The sequence below is a fragment of the Amphibalanus amphitrite genome, unplaced genomic scaffold (genome assembly GCF_019059575.1).
Source record: "Amphibalanus amphitrite isolate SeventyFive unplaced genomic scaffold, NRLGWU_Aamphi_draft 000687F_arrow, whole genome shotgun sequence".
Taxonomy (NCBI): domain Eukaryota; kingdom Metazoa; phylum Arthropoda; class Thecostraca; order Balanomorpha; family Balanidae; genus Amphibalanus; species Amphibalanus amphitrite.
In genome coordinates, this window is record NW_024882181.1 from 34,419 (window position 1) to 50,069 (window position 15,651).

A 15,651-nucleotide genomic window follows, 5' to 3' on the forward strand; every position below is an offset into this window, starting at 1 on the left:
TTTCGATTTGCGGTTCTCAGCTCGCCGCACCATCTCAGGCACCGATAGTCGCCGCTGGCGACCGATCGGCGTGTCGACGCGCAGTTCTGCTCCGGACGCCGCACAGTCAGTGAACGGCGACTCGCCGCCACTCTCGTCCGACGACATCACTGGTTCGTCAACACGATACGCGTCGATCAAAATCTGTCCGTCACTTGACGCCACTTCTTACTATAAAGTCACGTCATGCAATCACTGCATTTCACCTGTGGTCACTGGTCTGTGATTACTGGCGACCCGGGCACACTGGCTGGCGCTCACTCGGCTCGCATGCCAGGAGCTCGCGCCGCGCGTCCGACCCCAACCAAGGTCGCGCGCCAACTGCTCTCCTCACGTACTAACATAGGGCTCCTTTCCCAGGCTGATGAGGGACAGTGTGGTGGTGAGGGAAGGTCTATGGCTCCTCACGTACTAACATAGGGCTCCTTTCCCAGGCTGATGAGGGACAGTGTGGTGGTAAGGGAAGGTCTATCGCTCCTCACGTACTAACATAGGGCTCCTTTTCCAGGCTGATGAGGGACAGTGTGGTGGTGAGGGAAGGTCTATGGCTCCTCACGTACTAACATAGGGCTCCTTTCCCAGGCTGATGAGGGACAGTGTGGTGGTCAGGGAAGGTCTATGGCTCTTTACGTACTAACATAGGGCTCCTGTTACAGGCTGATGAGGGACAGTGTGGTGGTCAGGGAAGGTCTATGGCTCCTCACGTACTAACATAGGGCTCCTTTCCCAGGCTGATGAGGGACAGTGTGGTGGTCAGGGAAGGTCTTTGGCTCCTCACGTACTAACATAGGGCTCCTTTTCCAGGCTGATGAGGGACAGTGTGATGGTGAGGGAAGGTCTATGGCTCCTCACGTACTAACATAGGGCTCCTTTTCCAGGCTGATGAGGGACAGTGTGGTGGTGAGGGAAGGTCTATGGCTCCTCACGTACTAACATAGGGCTCCTTTTCCAGGCTGATGAGGGACAGTGTTGAGGACGGCTCGAGCATCATTCATTCTCATTGATTCATTCATTCAATCATGTTTCATTTAGATGCGCACGTCCATCAGAGGACTGCAATGCCAGATTCATGCGCCTCTGCGCGAGGATCAATAAAATCAAGATCAGTGTGACAAAGTGATCAATATCATGTAAAAGAAGAGAGAGAAAATTATTGTTCATGGTGGATTTTAGTGTTTTGTAAGATGTCGATTTTTACAATAAACTAATATGATATCGCCAGAGACCTAACTCTCCCTGTACAGTACGTACACTGTTGCAGTACGCAACATTGATGAACAATAATTTTGCGTAATTTGCATTATAACCCTCGCATGTGTAGGGGGGGGGGGTCGGATGGACCCCCCCATGGTTTTTCGGAATAACTCGCGTAAAAAGCGGCCGATCGCGACGAAACTTTCAGTACCCTCGCATTGATCAATTTTACACCTTCCCTGAAAATTTCATGACCCTGACCCAAATGACCTTTGACCTGTGACCTCTTTTCCGAGACCATGTTTGGCCGGAATCGCGATTTCGCGTATGTCGGCTCGCACTAGCCGCGTGTTTGCAAGCTTTTCGTGGTTTCAAACGTTCAAACATGTGATTTGATGTTACCCCCGTGTATGTCAAGGTCACCTGAAGGTCAGGTCAGGTCATTGACCTTTGGTGACCTCGGGTGACCTCGGGTCACTTTTTCGAGTTTTACATGTTTCTAGGCTAGTTTTTGGAGCTGAATTCGAATTTAGCAACCATTTGAACATTTACGAAGTAGTTTTGGTGACTTCGTAACATGTTACGAAGCTGTCAGAGGCGGTTGACACGTACTACGAATACCCGTCACGACGCCTACTGGTTGACCTGACCTGACCTGACCCGACCTGGTCTAAATGCTTCAAGACATCATCTGTGATCAAAACTAACACGATATTCGTGATCAGCACCCCGAAAAAACCCTTAGCAGCCACACTTTACGACTTTCTAACAGGTCCCGATTTTCCCGACTTTGGGTCATTGACCTGACCTGGAAGGTCAACCAATGACCTAGGACCTTAAAATTGGGTATCATCGGCTTCCTCTCGTCACGGGCAACACGCTCGTTTTTTCCGCGAAGCTCTAGCTCAATCAGGGGCCAAACGGCAAGGGGGGGGGGGTCCAACCGACCCCCCCCTACGCATTAGATGCTGGCAAACGCCGCACACATGCGAGGGATAATTTGGCGATAATCTTTGCCTTGCTACGGTGTTGCAGTTCGCAATGCCTTCAATAGAGGTAAGATTTTAATTGAGTATTAGCTGAACCAACGGAAACAGTTTTAATTAACGTAAAGTTGATGTAGTAAAAGTGAGTTGCATCATCCGATTGACATGGATACTTCAAGGAGGCCGGTTCCGGCACCAAGACGATCGTTGAGCGCAAGACCGACGCCGACGCCTATGCCGAGATCTAGCAGCTGGCTCACGGTGTCAGCTGCAGATTCGTCATCGTCTCTTCGTAGAAGCTATGAAGAAGAGGAGAAACGACTCGAGCTCCTAGTACAGGAAAGTCAGCTCTCTCTTAAGCGACTACGGGAGAAGAAGGCCGCGGAATTTGTACATGACATCAATGACAATCATGATTTGTCGATCGCTGGTCCTGATCTATCCCAAATAGAGGACGATGCAAGAAGTTCTCGCCATACACCGTATGAACGAATGGAATATGGTGACAATGCAAGTTTGCGAATGGGCTCCGGCACCCAGTGCATCTTTCTCAAGGAGACGCCGAAACTCGCATTTACTGTGTTCTGGGGACAGCCGGAAAGGTATCCCTTTTTCCAGCGCCAAGTTGAAGAGGCGAGGAGCAGTGGAAACTTCACGGATCTTCAGATTCTACAGCATCTCCAGGACAAGCTGAAAGGCCCTGCCTTCGATGCCGTTCATGGCACACTCCTCTCAGGCGGCTCGCTGAATGACGTTCTCGAAACGCTGGAGGTCAGATTTGGTAACCGGTTCATCATAACCCAGTCAGTGACGGAGAAGCTCCTGAGCGGGCCGAAAATTCGGAACGGAGACGTGGAAAGTCTGAGTGTGTTTTGCAGGGTGGTGCATTATGGTGTTCTGTTGCTCGAGGCCAGAAATACAGCGAGGACCGCATCCAGAGCCATGTGTGTACTGAAGTAGTACAGAACAGAGGAAGAACAGAACAAATTGGCGACGAGGATTATTTTGGAAGAATTGCAAGGAACCACGCCAGACGAGAGCCGTCGCCGCCACCGCCTCCGGCATTGGACGAGTCCACTCTCAAATGAAAAGGGGAGGAACGTAGGGGTCAAGGTGAACAGCTGATCAGCTGATCAGAGAAAAAGTAAACAAAGATGGCTGCGGCCTATTTGCCCAGTGTCAGACAGTTCAGAAAGGGTGAAGATTTTGAAGTTTGGATGAAATCACTTGAGTACTATTGTTTAGCGATAGGAGCCGTTGAGCCTGAACGGAAAAAGGGACTGCTGCTGCATCTTTTGGGCCCAGAAATGCAAGAAATATATGAAACTCTGCCAACAGTGGAAGAGGAAGAGTTGGATGTGTTCCAAGTGACAGTTGAACAGCTGAAACGCTATTTCAAGCCAAAGTCAAACCAAGTGTTTGAAGAAGTTCAATTCCAGATGCTGAAAAGGGAACAAGGAGAATCAGTGGAGACTTTCGTGGCTCGTCTACACTCACAAGTAAGAAAATGTTCATTTCAAGATAAGGACATTCATGTGAGAAACAGACTTGTAGCTGGATGTGGTTATCCAAGGCTGCAGGAGAAGCTTTTGGGCATGCCTGACCTAACGCTTGAGAAAGCAGTCAACATTGCACGACTTCATGAAAAAGCACAAGAAGAAGTGGAACATCTCAGTCTGGAGCGAGTGCAAGAGAAGCCAGAGATGATTCATCGAATCAACAAGGGTCCGCACAACCAACAGAAGAAAACTCACAGCCCAGGTGAGGCAGAAAGCTGCTACAGGTGTGGACGTTCAAATCACAAGAGTGAAAACTGCTTCTACAAAACAAGAGAGTGCTACAAGTGTGGGAAGAAAGGTCACACAAAAGCCGTGTGCAGGAACCCAGGGAAGAAGACGAAGATGGAAGAGAGGAAGGTGAATACCGTGAATGAATCACCAGAGGTGTATGACATGTATCACATGGCAGAAAAGGCACAATCCTCATATCAAGTGGCTGTAACTCTGGAAAATGAACCAGTCACCATGGATGTGGATACGGGAGCAGCCCGTTCTATCATGAGCTACCTCAGCTTCAAGAAGATGAAGATGAGTAAGAAGATGGAACCCACCAGTGTAATCCTCAGATCATATGGAGGACAGCGGTTGAAAGTGAAGGGTAAAGTGAACGTCACAGTGGAGATCAATGGACAGAGAAAAGACCTGGATCTACTGCTGGTGGAAGGAGATGGTCCTGCTCTGCTGGGAAGAGATTGGATCTCTGCTCTCCAACTGGATCTGACAGGACTCATCAGTGTGGTTCAGTCAGAGGAAGGAGGGAGCTGGCAAGTTCAAGAGCTCATGAACAAGTATGCAGACTTGTTTTCAGACAAACCAAGTACCTGCACCTTTGAAGCAAGACTGCAAGTGGATGAAACAATGCCAGCCAAGTTCTACAAAGCAAGACCAGTTCCTCTGGCAATGAAGCAACTGGTGGAAGATGAGATCAACCGACAAGTACAGAAGGGAGTGCTGGAGCCTGTCTCACACTCAGAGTGGGCAGCCCCAGTAGTGACAATCGTCAAACCAGACAAGAAGTCAGTCCTTCTTCTTCTTCTTGTCTGGTCAAGAGAAGTCAAGAAGTCAGTCCACCACCCTTGTGGCGCAGTTGGCAAGTGCGTTCACGTTTGGTGTGGGAGGTCCTTGGATCAAAGCTGACCTCTGGCAGCGTTTTCCTCGGCCGGCTCCTACCCAGGAGATGGCAGTAACTGGGGAGTGTTCGCTCGGTCGTGGGGATTACCGCTGTGCCAGCCAGCGCCCCCGGCCGCAGGTACACGGGCCTGATCCGCCTTTAAACAGATCCTTCGGTCCGGTGACATGTCCCGAGGGCACGGCCTCGCTTCATGTCCCGGAGCAGCCCTCTGACCTGCCGGGCCCGAGAAATCGGGATAGCCCCAGCGTGCGCACCAGTGCGGTGCCACCTGGGGTGCGTGACAGGAAGCGTGCGGTCAAGGCTGTCCCGCGTAGCGGGTGCCGAAAACGATTCGTACCACTGCCGTGTATATAGTGTACTAACCCAGTATGAATGTGTGCTACTAACGACAAAAGCCCGGGTCGGGCAACAAAAATATTAAAAAAAAAAGACAAGAAGTCAGTCCGACTCTGTGGAAGCTATGATTTGACAGTGAATCAGGCAAGCAGGCTGGAACGGTATCCAATGCCTCGCACTGAGGAGCTGCTGACCCAGTTGTCGGGTGGTCAACGATTCACAAAGTTGGACCTGAAGGAGGCCTACCTCCAGCTTCCACTTCAGGAAGAGAGTCGCAAGTACATGGTAATCAATACTCACAAAGGCCTCTTCATGCCCAAGAAGCTGCAGTATGGGGTCTCCTCAGCCCCAGCTATCTGCCAGAGGTACATGGAGAGTCTGCTGGCAGGGATACCACACACAGTAGTCTTTCTCGACGATGTGTGTATCACAGGGAAAAACCAAGAGGAGCATCTCAGCAACCTGGAAGAGGTGTTGAGGAGGCTGCATGATGCAGGTCTGCGCCTGAACCCAAAGAAGTGTTCATGGTTCCAGTCAGAGGTGCAGTACCTCGGGTTCAAAGTGGACAGCCAAGGGATCCATGCTACAGAGGAGAAATTGAAGGCGATCAAAGAAGCTCCTGCACCAACGAATGTTCACCAACTGAAAAGCTACCTGGGCTTAATCATGTACTACAACAAGTTCATGAAGAACCTATCAACGGTGGCAGAACCACTCTACAGACTCCTGAAAAAGGGTCAAGTGTGGGAGTGGGGAAAACAGCAACAAGCCAGCTTCAACAAGACGAAGGAGCTACTCTGCTCTGCTCCATGCCTCACTCACTACCGAGCCTCCGCTCCGCTGGTGGTGTCAGCTGACGCCAGTCCGGTAGGAGTCGGGGCAGTTCTCTCCATAGTGGATGAAGCAGGCGAAGAACGTCCGGTGGCGTACGCGTCACGCTCGCTGAACAGCACAGAGCGGAACTGGAGTCAGCTGGACCGAGAGGGATTGGCCATCGTCTTCGCAGTGAAGAAATGGCACAGTTTCCTGCTGGGCCGAGCGGGCGTCACCATCAAGACAGATCACCGTCCGCTACTGGCTCTGCTCGGACCAGACAAGCAGCTACCGCTGATGACGTCACCTAGGATTCTTCGTTGGAGAACGATCCTGTCAGCATATCAGTACACTCTGGTGTACTCGCCTGCTCACAAACAGCGGAACAGCGACGGACTCAGTCGTAATCCGCTGCCTCTGGAGGATGATGCCACGCCACCAGTACCAGCAGAAACAGTCATGATGCTGGAGACACTGGAGAAGACGCTGCTGAAGTCTGAGCAGATCCGCAAGTACACGGCTACAGATCCGGTGTTGAGCAAAGTCATGACGCATGTTGCTCAAGGATGGCCAGACAAAGTGGAGGACCAGCTGAAATCCTTCCAGAACCGGAAGACAGAACTCAGCCTCGAGATGGGTTGTCTTCTCTGGGGGAACCGTGTGGTGGTTCCAGAGAAGCTGCAAGGCAGGCTTCTTCGGCTGCTACACGATGGTCATCCTGGAATCGGTGCGATGAAGGCGACTGCACGCTCGACAGTCTGGTGGCCAGCAATGAACAACGCCATCGAGAACACTGTCAAGTGCTGTGAGCGCTGTCAACAGCATCGCAGCTCAGCACCGCCGGTAGAAATGCGACCATGGGGATTTGAAGATCGGCCATGGACCCGACTTCATCTCGACTACGCTGGACCAATAGAAGGAAAATGGCTGCTGATTGTTGTAGATAGCACCAGCAAGTGGATCGACGCTCATGTGACGTCAACACCATCTGCAACAGCAACCATCAGCAAGCTGAGAGTAACATTTGCAACGCACGGACTGCCGTCAGTGGTGGTAACTGACAATGGCACCGCATTCACCAGTGGCGAGTTCGCGGCGTTCCTGCAAGCAAATGGAGTTCGACATCTGAGAACCCCAGCGTACCATCCGTCATCAAACGGACAGGCGGAAGCCGCAGTAAAAGTGGTGAAAGAAGGACTGAAGAAGTATGTGGAAGGCACACTCGAAGTTCGGCTGACGCGCGTTCTGTTCAAGTACCGAACGACGCCGCATTCAACAACCAGGCAGACGCCAGCTGAAGTGCTGATGGGCCGGAAACTCCGAACGCACCTCGATCTGGTTTTCCCAGACCTCCGAAGCACAGTCGAGTTTCAGCAAGACCAGCAAATCCTGAGGAAGAAGGCACAGTCTCGTCAATTCAAGATTGGTGACTCTGTGTACGTCTCGGAAGTGGGAAGAGGAGAGCCGAGGTGGCATGCTGCAGTCGTAACGTCCGTCCGCAGTCAGCTGTGCGAACTGAAGCTGGATGATGGTCGGGTGTTCACTCGACATATCGATCACATACGAGGTCGTGAAAGCAAGAATGAAGCTGAAAGCCAGGAAGACAGAAGACCGAGACAGCTGAACGAAGAAGAAGAAAGACTATGCCAAACGAAACAACCGAGAGAGGAGGAAGAAAGAAACTACGAAGGAAGAAGAGAAGACGAAACCGATCAAAAAGAACAGTGGTCAAAGAAGACAGATCGAGCAGAGAAGGTGGACGAACAAACGAAACAGAAGAAGGACGAAAGGAATATGGAAACAGAAGAAAGGAAGAAAGACGCCAGCAGTAACGTATCCGAGCCTACTTCAGAGCTGAACAAGCCGGTGGGAGGTCATCATACGGAGGAAGGAAACCGTGGCGACGCGGTTATTCCGAGCTCCGCGGCTACAGCTGGTGACTCCGGGGGACAGTCGGTTTCTGGTGCACACCGGTATGCGCTCCGTGACCGATCTCGACTCCGACCTCCGGACCGGTATGGATCTACGTGAACCTGTCAAGTGAATGGCGAGTGTTGGATTGTTCATGGATTGTTTTTTGTTAGTTTTGTTCCGCGTATCAGTTTTGGGTCTGAAAGATACTGTCGCTGTGCCAACGGGGTATGTTGTGTCGCAAATGCATTAGTATCGTATGAACAGTGCGGATTATGTAGGGGGTAGAACTTAAAAAGCTAAGGGAAGAGGAATTGTTATGTTCTTGACACAGCGGAGTATGTAGACGGCGGGGAGCTGGCCTGTACGGTGGCGACATCTAGCTCCGGTAGATCGGCCGCCGTCCGCCAGGGTCCGCTGTCTCCGTCCATTAGAGCGATCAGCTGATCGTGCAGCGGGACCGGGAGTCTGGTGCTCGGGAGTCCGCCGAGTGCGTGCGTGGAGGCCGGTGGTATCGTGACGGAGGGTGGTGCATTATGGTGTTCTGTTGCTCGAGGCCAGAAATACAGCGAGGACCGCATCCAGAGCCATGTGTGTACTGAAGTAGTACAGAACACCATAATGCACCACCCTCCGTCACGATACCACCGGCCTCCACGCACGCACTCGGCGGACTCCCGAGCACCAGACTCCCGGTCCCGCTGCACGATCAGCTGATCGCTCTAATGGACGGAGACAGCGGACCCTGGCGGACGGCGGCCGATCTACCGGAGCTAGATGTCGCCACCGTACAGGCCAGCTCCCCGCCGTCTACATACTCCGCTGTGTCAAGAACATAACAGCAGCGAAGTGCATAACACTATGTCTGTGCTGCAGGCCATTGGATACCAGGCAGAACTGGATAATTATCGGGCCATATCGTCACTGGCCGAGAAGCTCCCACCGGAGAGTCAGCTCGCCTGGGGTGGCTATGCCAGGGCAAGAATGGAATCCGGGAGCCAGCTGACCTGCCAAATCTTCTATGATTTCCTCTGCAGTCACGTGAGGGACCGGCAGTTCAGTGTTCCCAGAACCAGCAGTGGCGCTACAAAAACCAAACGTCATCCGATATTCGCCACGTCTGATTCCGTAGAGAAGGTGCGCCGGGAAGCCGGTCGGGGAAAACCAAAGGCGCGGAAGGTAGAATGCTACTTCTGCTCTGAAGACCACTGGATCGCAAGTTGTGACCAGTTTAAGCAACTCTCTGTAGCTGACAGGCGTGCCTGGGTGAAAAGGACGAAAGCTTGCGTTTGGTGCCTCAGTACGGGTCACCAGACATCAGCGTGCCGTCGCCAGCGGCCATGCGGCAAGGCTGGTTGCTCAGAGGAGCACCATGTCCTCCTTCATGATGACGTCACAAGACCGGACACCAGCGGAGTTATGTCAGCAGCCTCGCAGCCGTGCCTCGTGCTGATGAAAACTGTGCCGGTCGAACTGAGCGGGCCGGCTGGTAAGAAGCTCTGTCTCGCTTACTTGGACGAAGGGAGCTCTCTTACACTGATCTCCCAGAAGGTGGCTGAAGAACTTGGACTGCACCAGCGTCCACGCAATCTCACGATGAAGACTTTGACGGGCGTCACGAAGCTCAAGTCGTCACTCATTGACGTGAATATCTCGAACGTAACGACGGGAGATACCTACTCGCTGACAGACGTCTACACGATGACGTCGTTACCTCTCGAAAAGGAAGCGCTCGGAACGACAAAACTTCGAGAGAGGTACGCTGAAGTGAAGGATCTTCCACACGTTGGCGAAGAACCACAGCTCCTAATCGGGATCGACCACGCGGAGCTGATTGCTTCACAGTCACTTCGGCGTCCTTCCAAGAACGGTCCTATTCTGCAGAAGATTAGGCTGGGATGGACACTCACAGGGCGCGTGCTAGACACCGAAGACTCCAGAGCCGCGTGGCAGGTTCATCGGATCGCTCAGGAGAGTCCTTCCCTGGAGAGCTTGGTCAAAGCTAACTGGGTGACGGAAGCATTCGGCTGCAAGTATCAGTACGATACCCCTCGCAGCCCAGAGGATCGAAAATCTGAAGAGATTCTCAAATCCCAAGTCTACCACAACGGGGAGCGTTGGGTAGCACCCCTGCTGAGAAGGGATCGAGGTGAAAAGTTTCCTCCGAGCCGTCAAATGGCTGAAAAGAGAGCGTTGGCATTCGAGAGACGCCTGGACAGAGACAAGCTCTCTGGAGACAACCCCACCGGCTTGGCAGATCTGACAGAGGCGAAACTGCAGAAGATGCTGCGTAACGGTCACTTCCGTAAACTGACTGTGGAGCAGGCGTCACGAGAGCCAGACAACACCTGGTACTTACCTCTCATGGCCGTTAGGAACCAGAACAAGCCGAAAAAAGTGCGTCTGGTTCTAGACGCCGCAGCAAAAAGCCACGGAATGAGCTTAAACGATGCATTGATGCAAGGACCTGACCTGATGAACTCGCTGAGTGGCATCCTGCAGCGTTGGCGGGAGAAGGCAGTCGCTGTCACATCGGACGTGGTGGCTATGTTTAGCCAGGTCAGCATGGACGTAAAAGACCGCCCGAGCCTACGTTTCCTATGGCGTGGCTCACGACGCACCGGCGAGTTTGATGTTTATGAGTCACCAGTGCTCATATTCGGTGCAACATGTTCACCCAGCGTGGCCAACTACTGCTTCAGGCGAACAGTAGAAGACTTTGGAGATGGCGACTCTGTGGTGGCAAGAGCAGTAATGGAAGACACGTATGTTGACGACGTGATCACTGGGACGGACAATGAAGATGAAGCAGCTACGCTCATCAACAAGCTGACAACAGTCCTCAGTCGGGGAGCATTTGAGCTGGGTCCTTGGGCTTCCAATTCACACGCAGTTCTCAGCCAACTCCAGCCTGAGCAACGGAATGATGAGAACATCACGCTCAATGATGAAGAATGTCACCGAGCTCTAGGCGTCGTCTGGAAACCTGGACAGGACATTCTCACATATCGAGCTCATGAGCCGCCAGAATCCCCAACGAAGCGCCTCATTCTGAAGACCGTCATGTCTGTGTATGACCCGATCGGTTTCTTGACTGGCTGGCATCTTCGAGGCCGGCTGGTGCTTCAACAACTCTGGGATTACAAGCTCGACTGGGATGATGGTATCCCATCTGACATCAACACAGAGTGGCAGAGGTGGACCCAAGAGCTGCGAAGAATCTGTGATGTACAGCTACCCAGGCATGTCTTTCAGGGGCATCTGATCAAGGAGGTGGACTTGCACGGATTTTGCGACGCTAGTGAGAGAGGATTCGCCGCAGTCCTCTTCTACCGGTGGGAAGTAGATGGCGAAGTCCACGTCAGCTTTGTGGGAGCTCGAGCAAAGCTAGCCCCCACCAAAAGACTTTCTATCCCCAGATTGGAGCTTCAAGCTGCGGTGCTGCTCACTAGAATGATCTCCTGCGTGAAGAAAGAGGCACGAGTGGTGATCAAATCTACTCTGTGCTGGTCAGACTCAAAGAATGTTCTTGCGTGGATTCAGTCCAGCAGGCGAGATATCACGTATTTGTCAGCAACCGGATAGCTGAGATCCATGACGTCACGAGGCCGGAGGACTGGCGATACGTTCCCACTGCGCTAAACCCAGCGGACGCCGCATCGCGCGGTCAGAGTCTTCATGACCTGAGGCCGGAAAGTAGCTGGGCGCGCGGCCCTGACTTCTTGTGGCTTCCAGAGACCGAGTGGCCTTGTAGCGATCATGTCGAACCTGATGTGATCCTAAAAGATGATCCAGAGACCAAAACAGTACTGGCGACAGTGCCGTCACTCGCCGCCACCACTGCCTCAGTTCTACCCGATCCAGACCGGTTCTCTCGGTGGACAGTGGCTGTGCGCGCTGTAGCGACAATGAGACGCTGGTTGACAAGCCGGCGAGACGGAGAATCGGGCGAATTCTCGGTAGAAGAGCTGACTGAAGCAGAACACTTATGGATGAAGTCAGTTCAGGAAGAACACTACTCGCAAGAGCTGAAGGACTTACGAGACGGGCTGCCAGCTGATCCGAAGAGCACGATCGCGGGTTTGTCACCGATCCTGGTCAACGGTCTGCTCTGTGTGGACACAAGGATGAAGCATGCTCAATCACTGAGCCCCAGCGCAAAGCAGCCTCCAATACTGGATCGTCGTCACCGGTACGTTCAGCTGCAGCCTGATACAACATCTACATGAGCGGATGGGTCATCGGGCTAATGAAGCTGTTCTCGCAGAGCTGAGGCAGCGCTGCTGGATACCGCACGCGCGGTCAGCAATCCGCTCTGTGGTGAAACACTGCCAAGTCTGTAAAAACCGAAAGGCTCAGCCTCAGTCAGCACAGATGGGACAACTGCCGAGGTCACGCGTGACTATGCTGGATGGTCCATTCGCCTCTACTGCGGTAGATTATTTCGATCCAATCCTTTCAACAAGGGGCAGGTCCACGGTGAAGTTGTGGGGCATTTTCTTCAGATGCATGGCGACAAAGGCGACCCATCTGGAGCTGACAGACAGCCTCGACACAGAGGCGACTCTTACGGCGATCTCAAGATTTCAGGCCAGGCGTGGAAACGTGAGAGAGCTGTGGTCCGATAATGGAACGAATCTTCGAGCCGCAGAAAAGGAACTCAGAAAATGCATTGAAAGCCTAGACCAGAACAGGATGAGAGAAAAGCTAGCAGTGAGCAAGATCACTTGGCACTTTTCTCCCCCCGCTGATCCGGAGGCCGGCGGTGTCTGGGAGAGAGGAATCCGCACGGTGAAGGAAACCCTAAGACTCATCCTAAAGGAGCAGAGGCCGAGATATGAAGTGCTGATGACACTCCTCTGCGAAGTGGAAAAGATCATGAACTCAACGCCCTTGACTCACGTTTCAGTGGACCCAGCAGATGATGACGTTCTGACACCGTTCCATTTTCTCATCGGAAGAGCGACAGCGTCATACCCTGTTGGAACGGAAGAGCAGGACGGCGACTTGAGGAAGAGGTGGCGGTACGCACAAACACTGGCGGACCACTTCTGGCGTCGCTGGATGCGCGAATACTTACCAGCTATAAGCAGGCGATCGAAGCGGCTGAACAGCACGCGGAATGTGGAAATCGGTGACGTGGTCATCGTGGCAGATGAACGCCATCCACGAGGGCTATGGCCGAAAGGCATAGTTGAAGAAGTGATGACGGGTCAAGATGGGGCGGTCCGATCGGCACGGGTACGGACCATGCACGGACATCTCCATCGACCGGTGCGGAAACTCGTCGTCCTCCCAATTATCTCGAGACAAGGCTCGAGGAGGCCGGGATGTTGAGGACGGCTCGAGCATCATTCATTCTCATTGATTCATTCATTCAATCATGTTTCATTTAGATGCGCACGTCCATCAGAGGACTGCAATGCCAGATTCATGCGCCTCTGCGCGAGGATCAATAAAATCAAGATCAGTGTGACAAAGTGGTCATGTAAAAGAAGAGAGAGAAAATTATTGTTCATGGTGGATTTTAGTGTTTTGTAAGATGTCGATTTTTACAATAAACTAATATGATATCGCCATAGAACTAACTCTCCCTGTACAGTACGTACACTGTTGCAGTACGCAACAGACAGTGTGGTGGTGAGGGAAGGTCTATGGCTCTTCACGTACTAACATAGGGCTCCTTTTCCAGGTTGATGAGGGACAGTGTGGTGGTAAGGGAAGGCCTATGGCTCCTCACGTACTAACATAGGGCTCCTTTTCCAGGCTGATGAGGGAGAGTGTGGTGGTCAGCATGGGTGAAACTTTGACATCACCATTGGGGTCCCAAACGTCCAAGGGGGCCTCCATTTAGTGGGGGCCTCCAAGCAATTAGGGGCCTCCAATTGCGGAAGCGGTAATTTACGAACCACGTCAGGGCCTCCTCTAAGAAATTTTCACTGGGGGACCAGAGGCTCAGAAGCCAAACCTAGGGTACCCCCAAATCCAGTTTTCTCATTGGATTTAGGCCACTTATTTTTCGTCACAGCCCGGATGCCATGATTTTTTTTTTTAATATTACCTAATAAAGAAATGGTAGGTCAGCTGACCTTACTCATGGATCCAGGCCAGCAGGATGACATTGTATGTAAATATCCCCCGCGTCGACCGAAATCGACGAAAATTTCTGGCTTTTTCACTTTCGTCTTTCGACAATAAAACAAAAAGTCTTTATTATAAAAAAAATTAACGGCACAGCATTGCGCAAGGAATCTAACCGACCCCAGAAAGTGTGAGGGTTAACCCTAGCCCGCACCTGGGGGAGGGTTGCCACCCCCAAGTTAGTTTTTCTGCTCTACACTGAACATTTTTTAAGCTAGAAATCTGATTTTTGGATAGCTGCTTTTCTATCTTTTCTCAGCGTCCACTGAAAATTTCCAGTTTCTTTGGCTTTTGGGTTTGGAGATATGATCTTGTTCTTCAGGTCATGCCATGACCTAAATGACGGATACCCAATATCTTGCGTTGGCTATGGGCCTTGTGAGCTTTTGAGGCACCTTGATGTCGTTTTTTTGCCAATCTTACCTCCCACCTATCATTGAACATGTTGTTCTGCCGTCTGCGATGTACAGATGTCAGGGTCAGGGTACATCAGTACATACACAGACATACCTACACAGACATACAAACACATATCATTGACCTTGACCTAACTTGACGTGAAATGACCTCAGCCAGCAAATTAGTCGGATAGTGTGACAAAGAGCTGTTCTAGCTGGCTTGGCACCAATACGGCAGCGTCATCGGTATATGATGGGTTGGCCCGCTGCTTGTGTAGGCATTTTATTCGACATCACCACAATTTATTCAAACAAAATTTTAAGCTTCGCAGTCAAGAGCAACATATTCTTTAGGAAGAGACGAATCCAATGATACCAAATTTTACCTCATCAGGCAGTCATTGACCTTCCAGGTCAGGTCAAACTAAAGAACGTTGCTGTTTGAGGTCACCGTTGCCCGTTGGAATATCACGTGCGCTGCTCATCATATACCGATGACGCTGCCGTATTGTGGTGCCAAGCCAGCTAGAACCTCTTTGTCACACTATCCGACTAGGTTTTTGCTGGCTGTGGTCATTTCAGGTCAAGTAAGGTCAAGGTCAATGATGTGTGTTTGTATGTCTGTGTGTGTCTGTGTGTATACTGATTAGAGATGTCAATCGGATACCAACTTTTTGGTATACGGATACCAAACCGGTACCAACTCGGTATTTGATATTTCAATCCTAATGTGTTTGGTATTTTGTTGGTATCATGAACCCTCGCTAATGTTTAAAAGGCTAAGAAATCGGTAAAAAGTTGGTATTTTCCTCATGTTCCCAAGTTGGTTTGGTTTCGGTATTTCTCCACGGTTTTGGTTGGTATTTGGTTTGGTATCGGTATTCCGATTTTCCGTAATTGACATCACTAATACTGATGTGTGTACCGATTATGAATGTGTCCCTATAGCATGAGATCATGAACTGAGAAGCTTTTACCAAATATACAGTCAAAGAAACTTCACGAAAGTAAATTCAGCTCGTATAAAACGCAAAATTTTTAGATGACCTAGGCTGACCTTGACCTTGACCCTAGCGTCTCTACATCATCGAACAACATGTTCCATGATAGGTGGGAGGTAAGACTGGCAAAAAGGCCGAAAT

General features: G+C 51.4%; 1 protein-coding gene across 4 annotated transcripts in view; it reads left to right on the plus strand.

Moving 5' to 3' along the window:
• Nucleotides 1-15,651, plus strand: part of LOC122364634 (stress-induced-phosphoprotein 1-like) — a 35,036-nt gene that overhangs the window by 12,427 nt on the left and 6,958 nt on the right. The window contains exon 4 of one of the 4 annotated variants that reach the window (XM_043335208.1): nt 992-1,260. The exons of the other annotated variants lie outside the window; for them this stretch is intronic. Coding sequence (XP_043191143.1) covers nt 992-1,043 — 52 coding nt within the window. The 3' untranslated portion in view covers nt 1,044-1,260. Of the gene's footprint in view, nt 1-991; nt 1,261-15,651 lie in introns of those variants that run through there. 4 annotated transcript variants of the gene reach the window in all.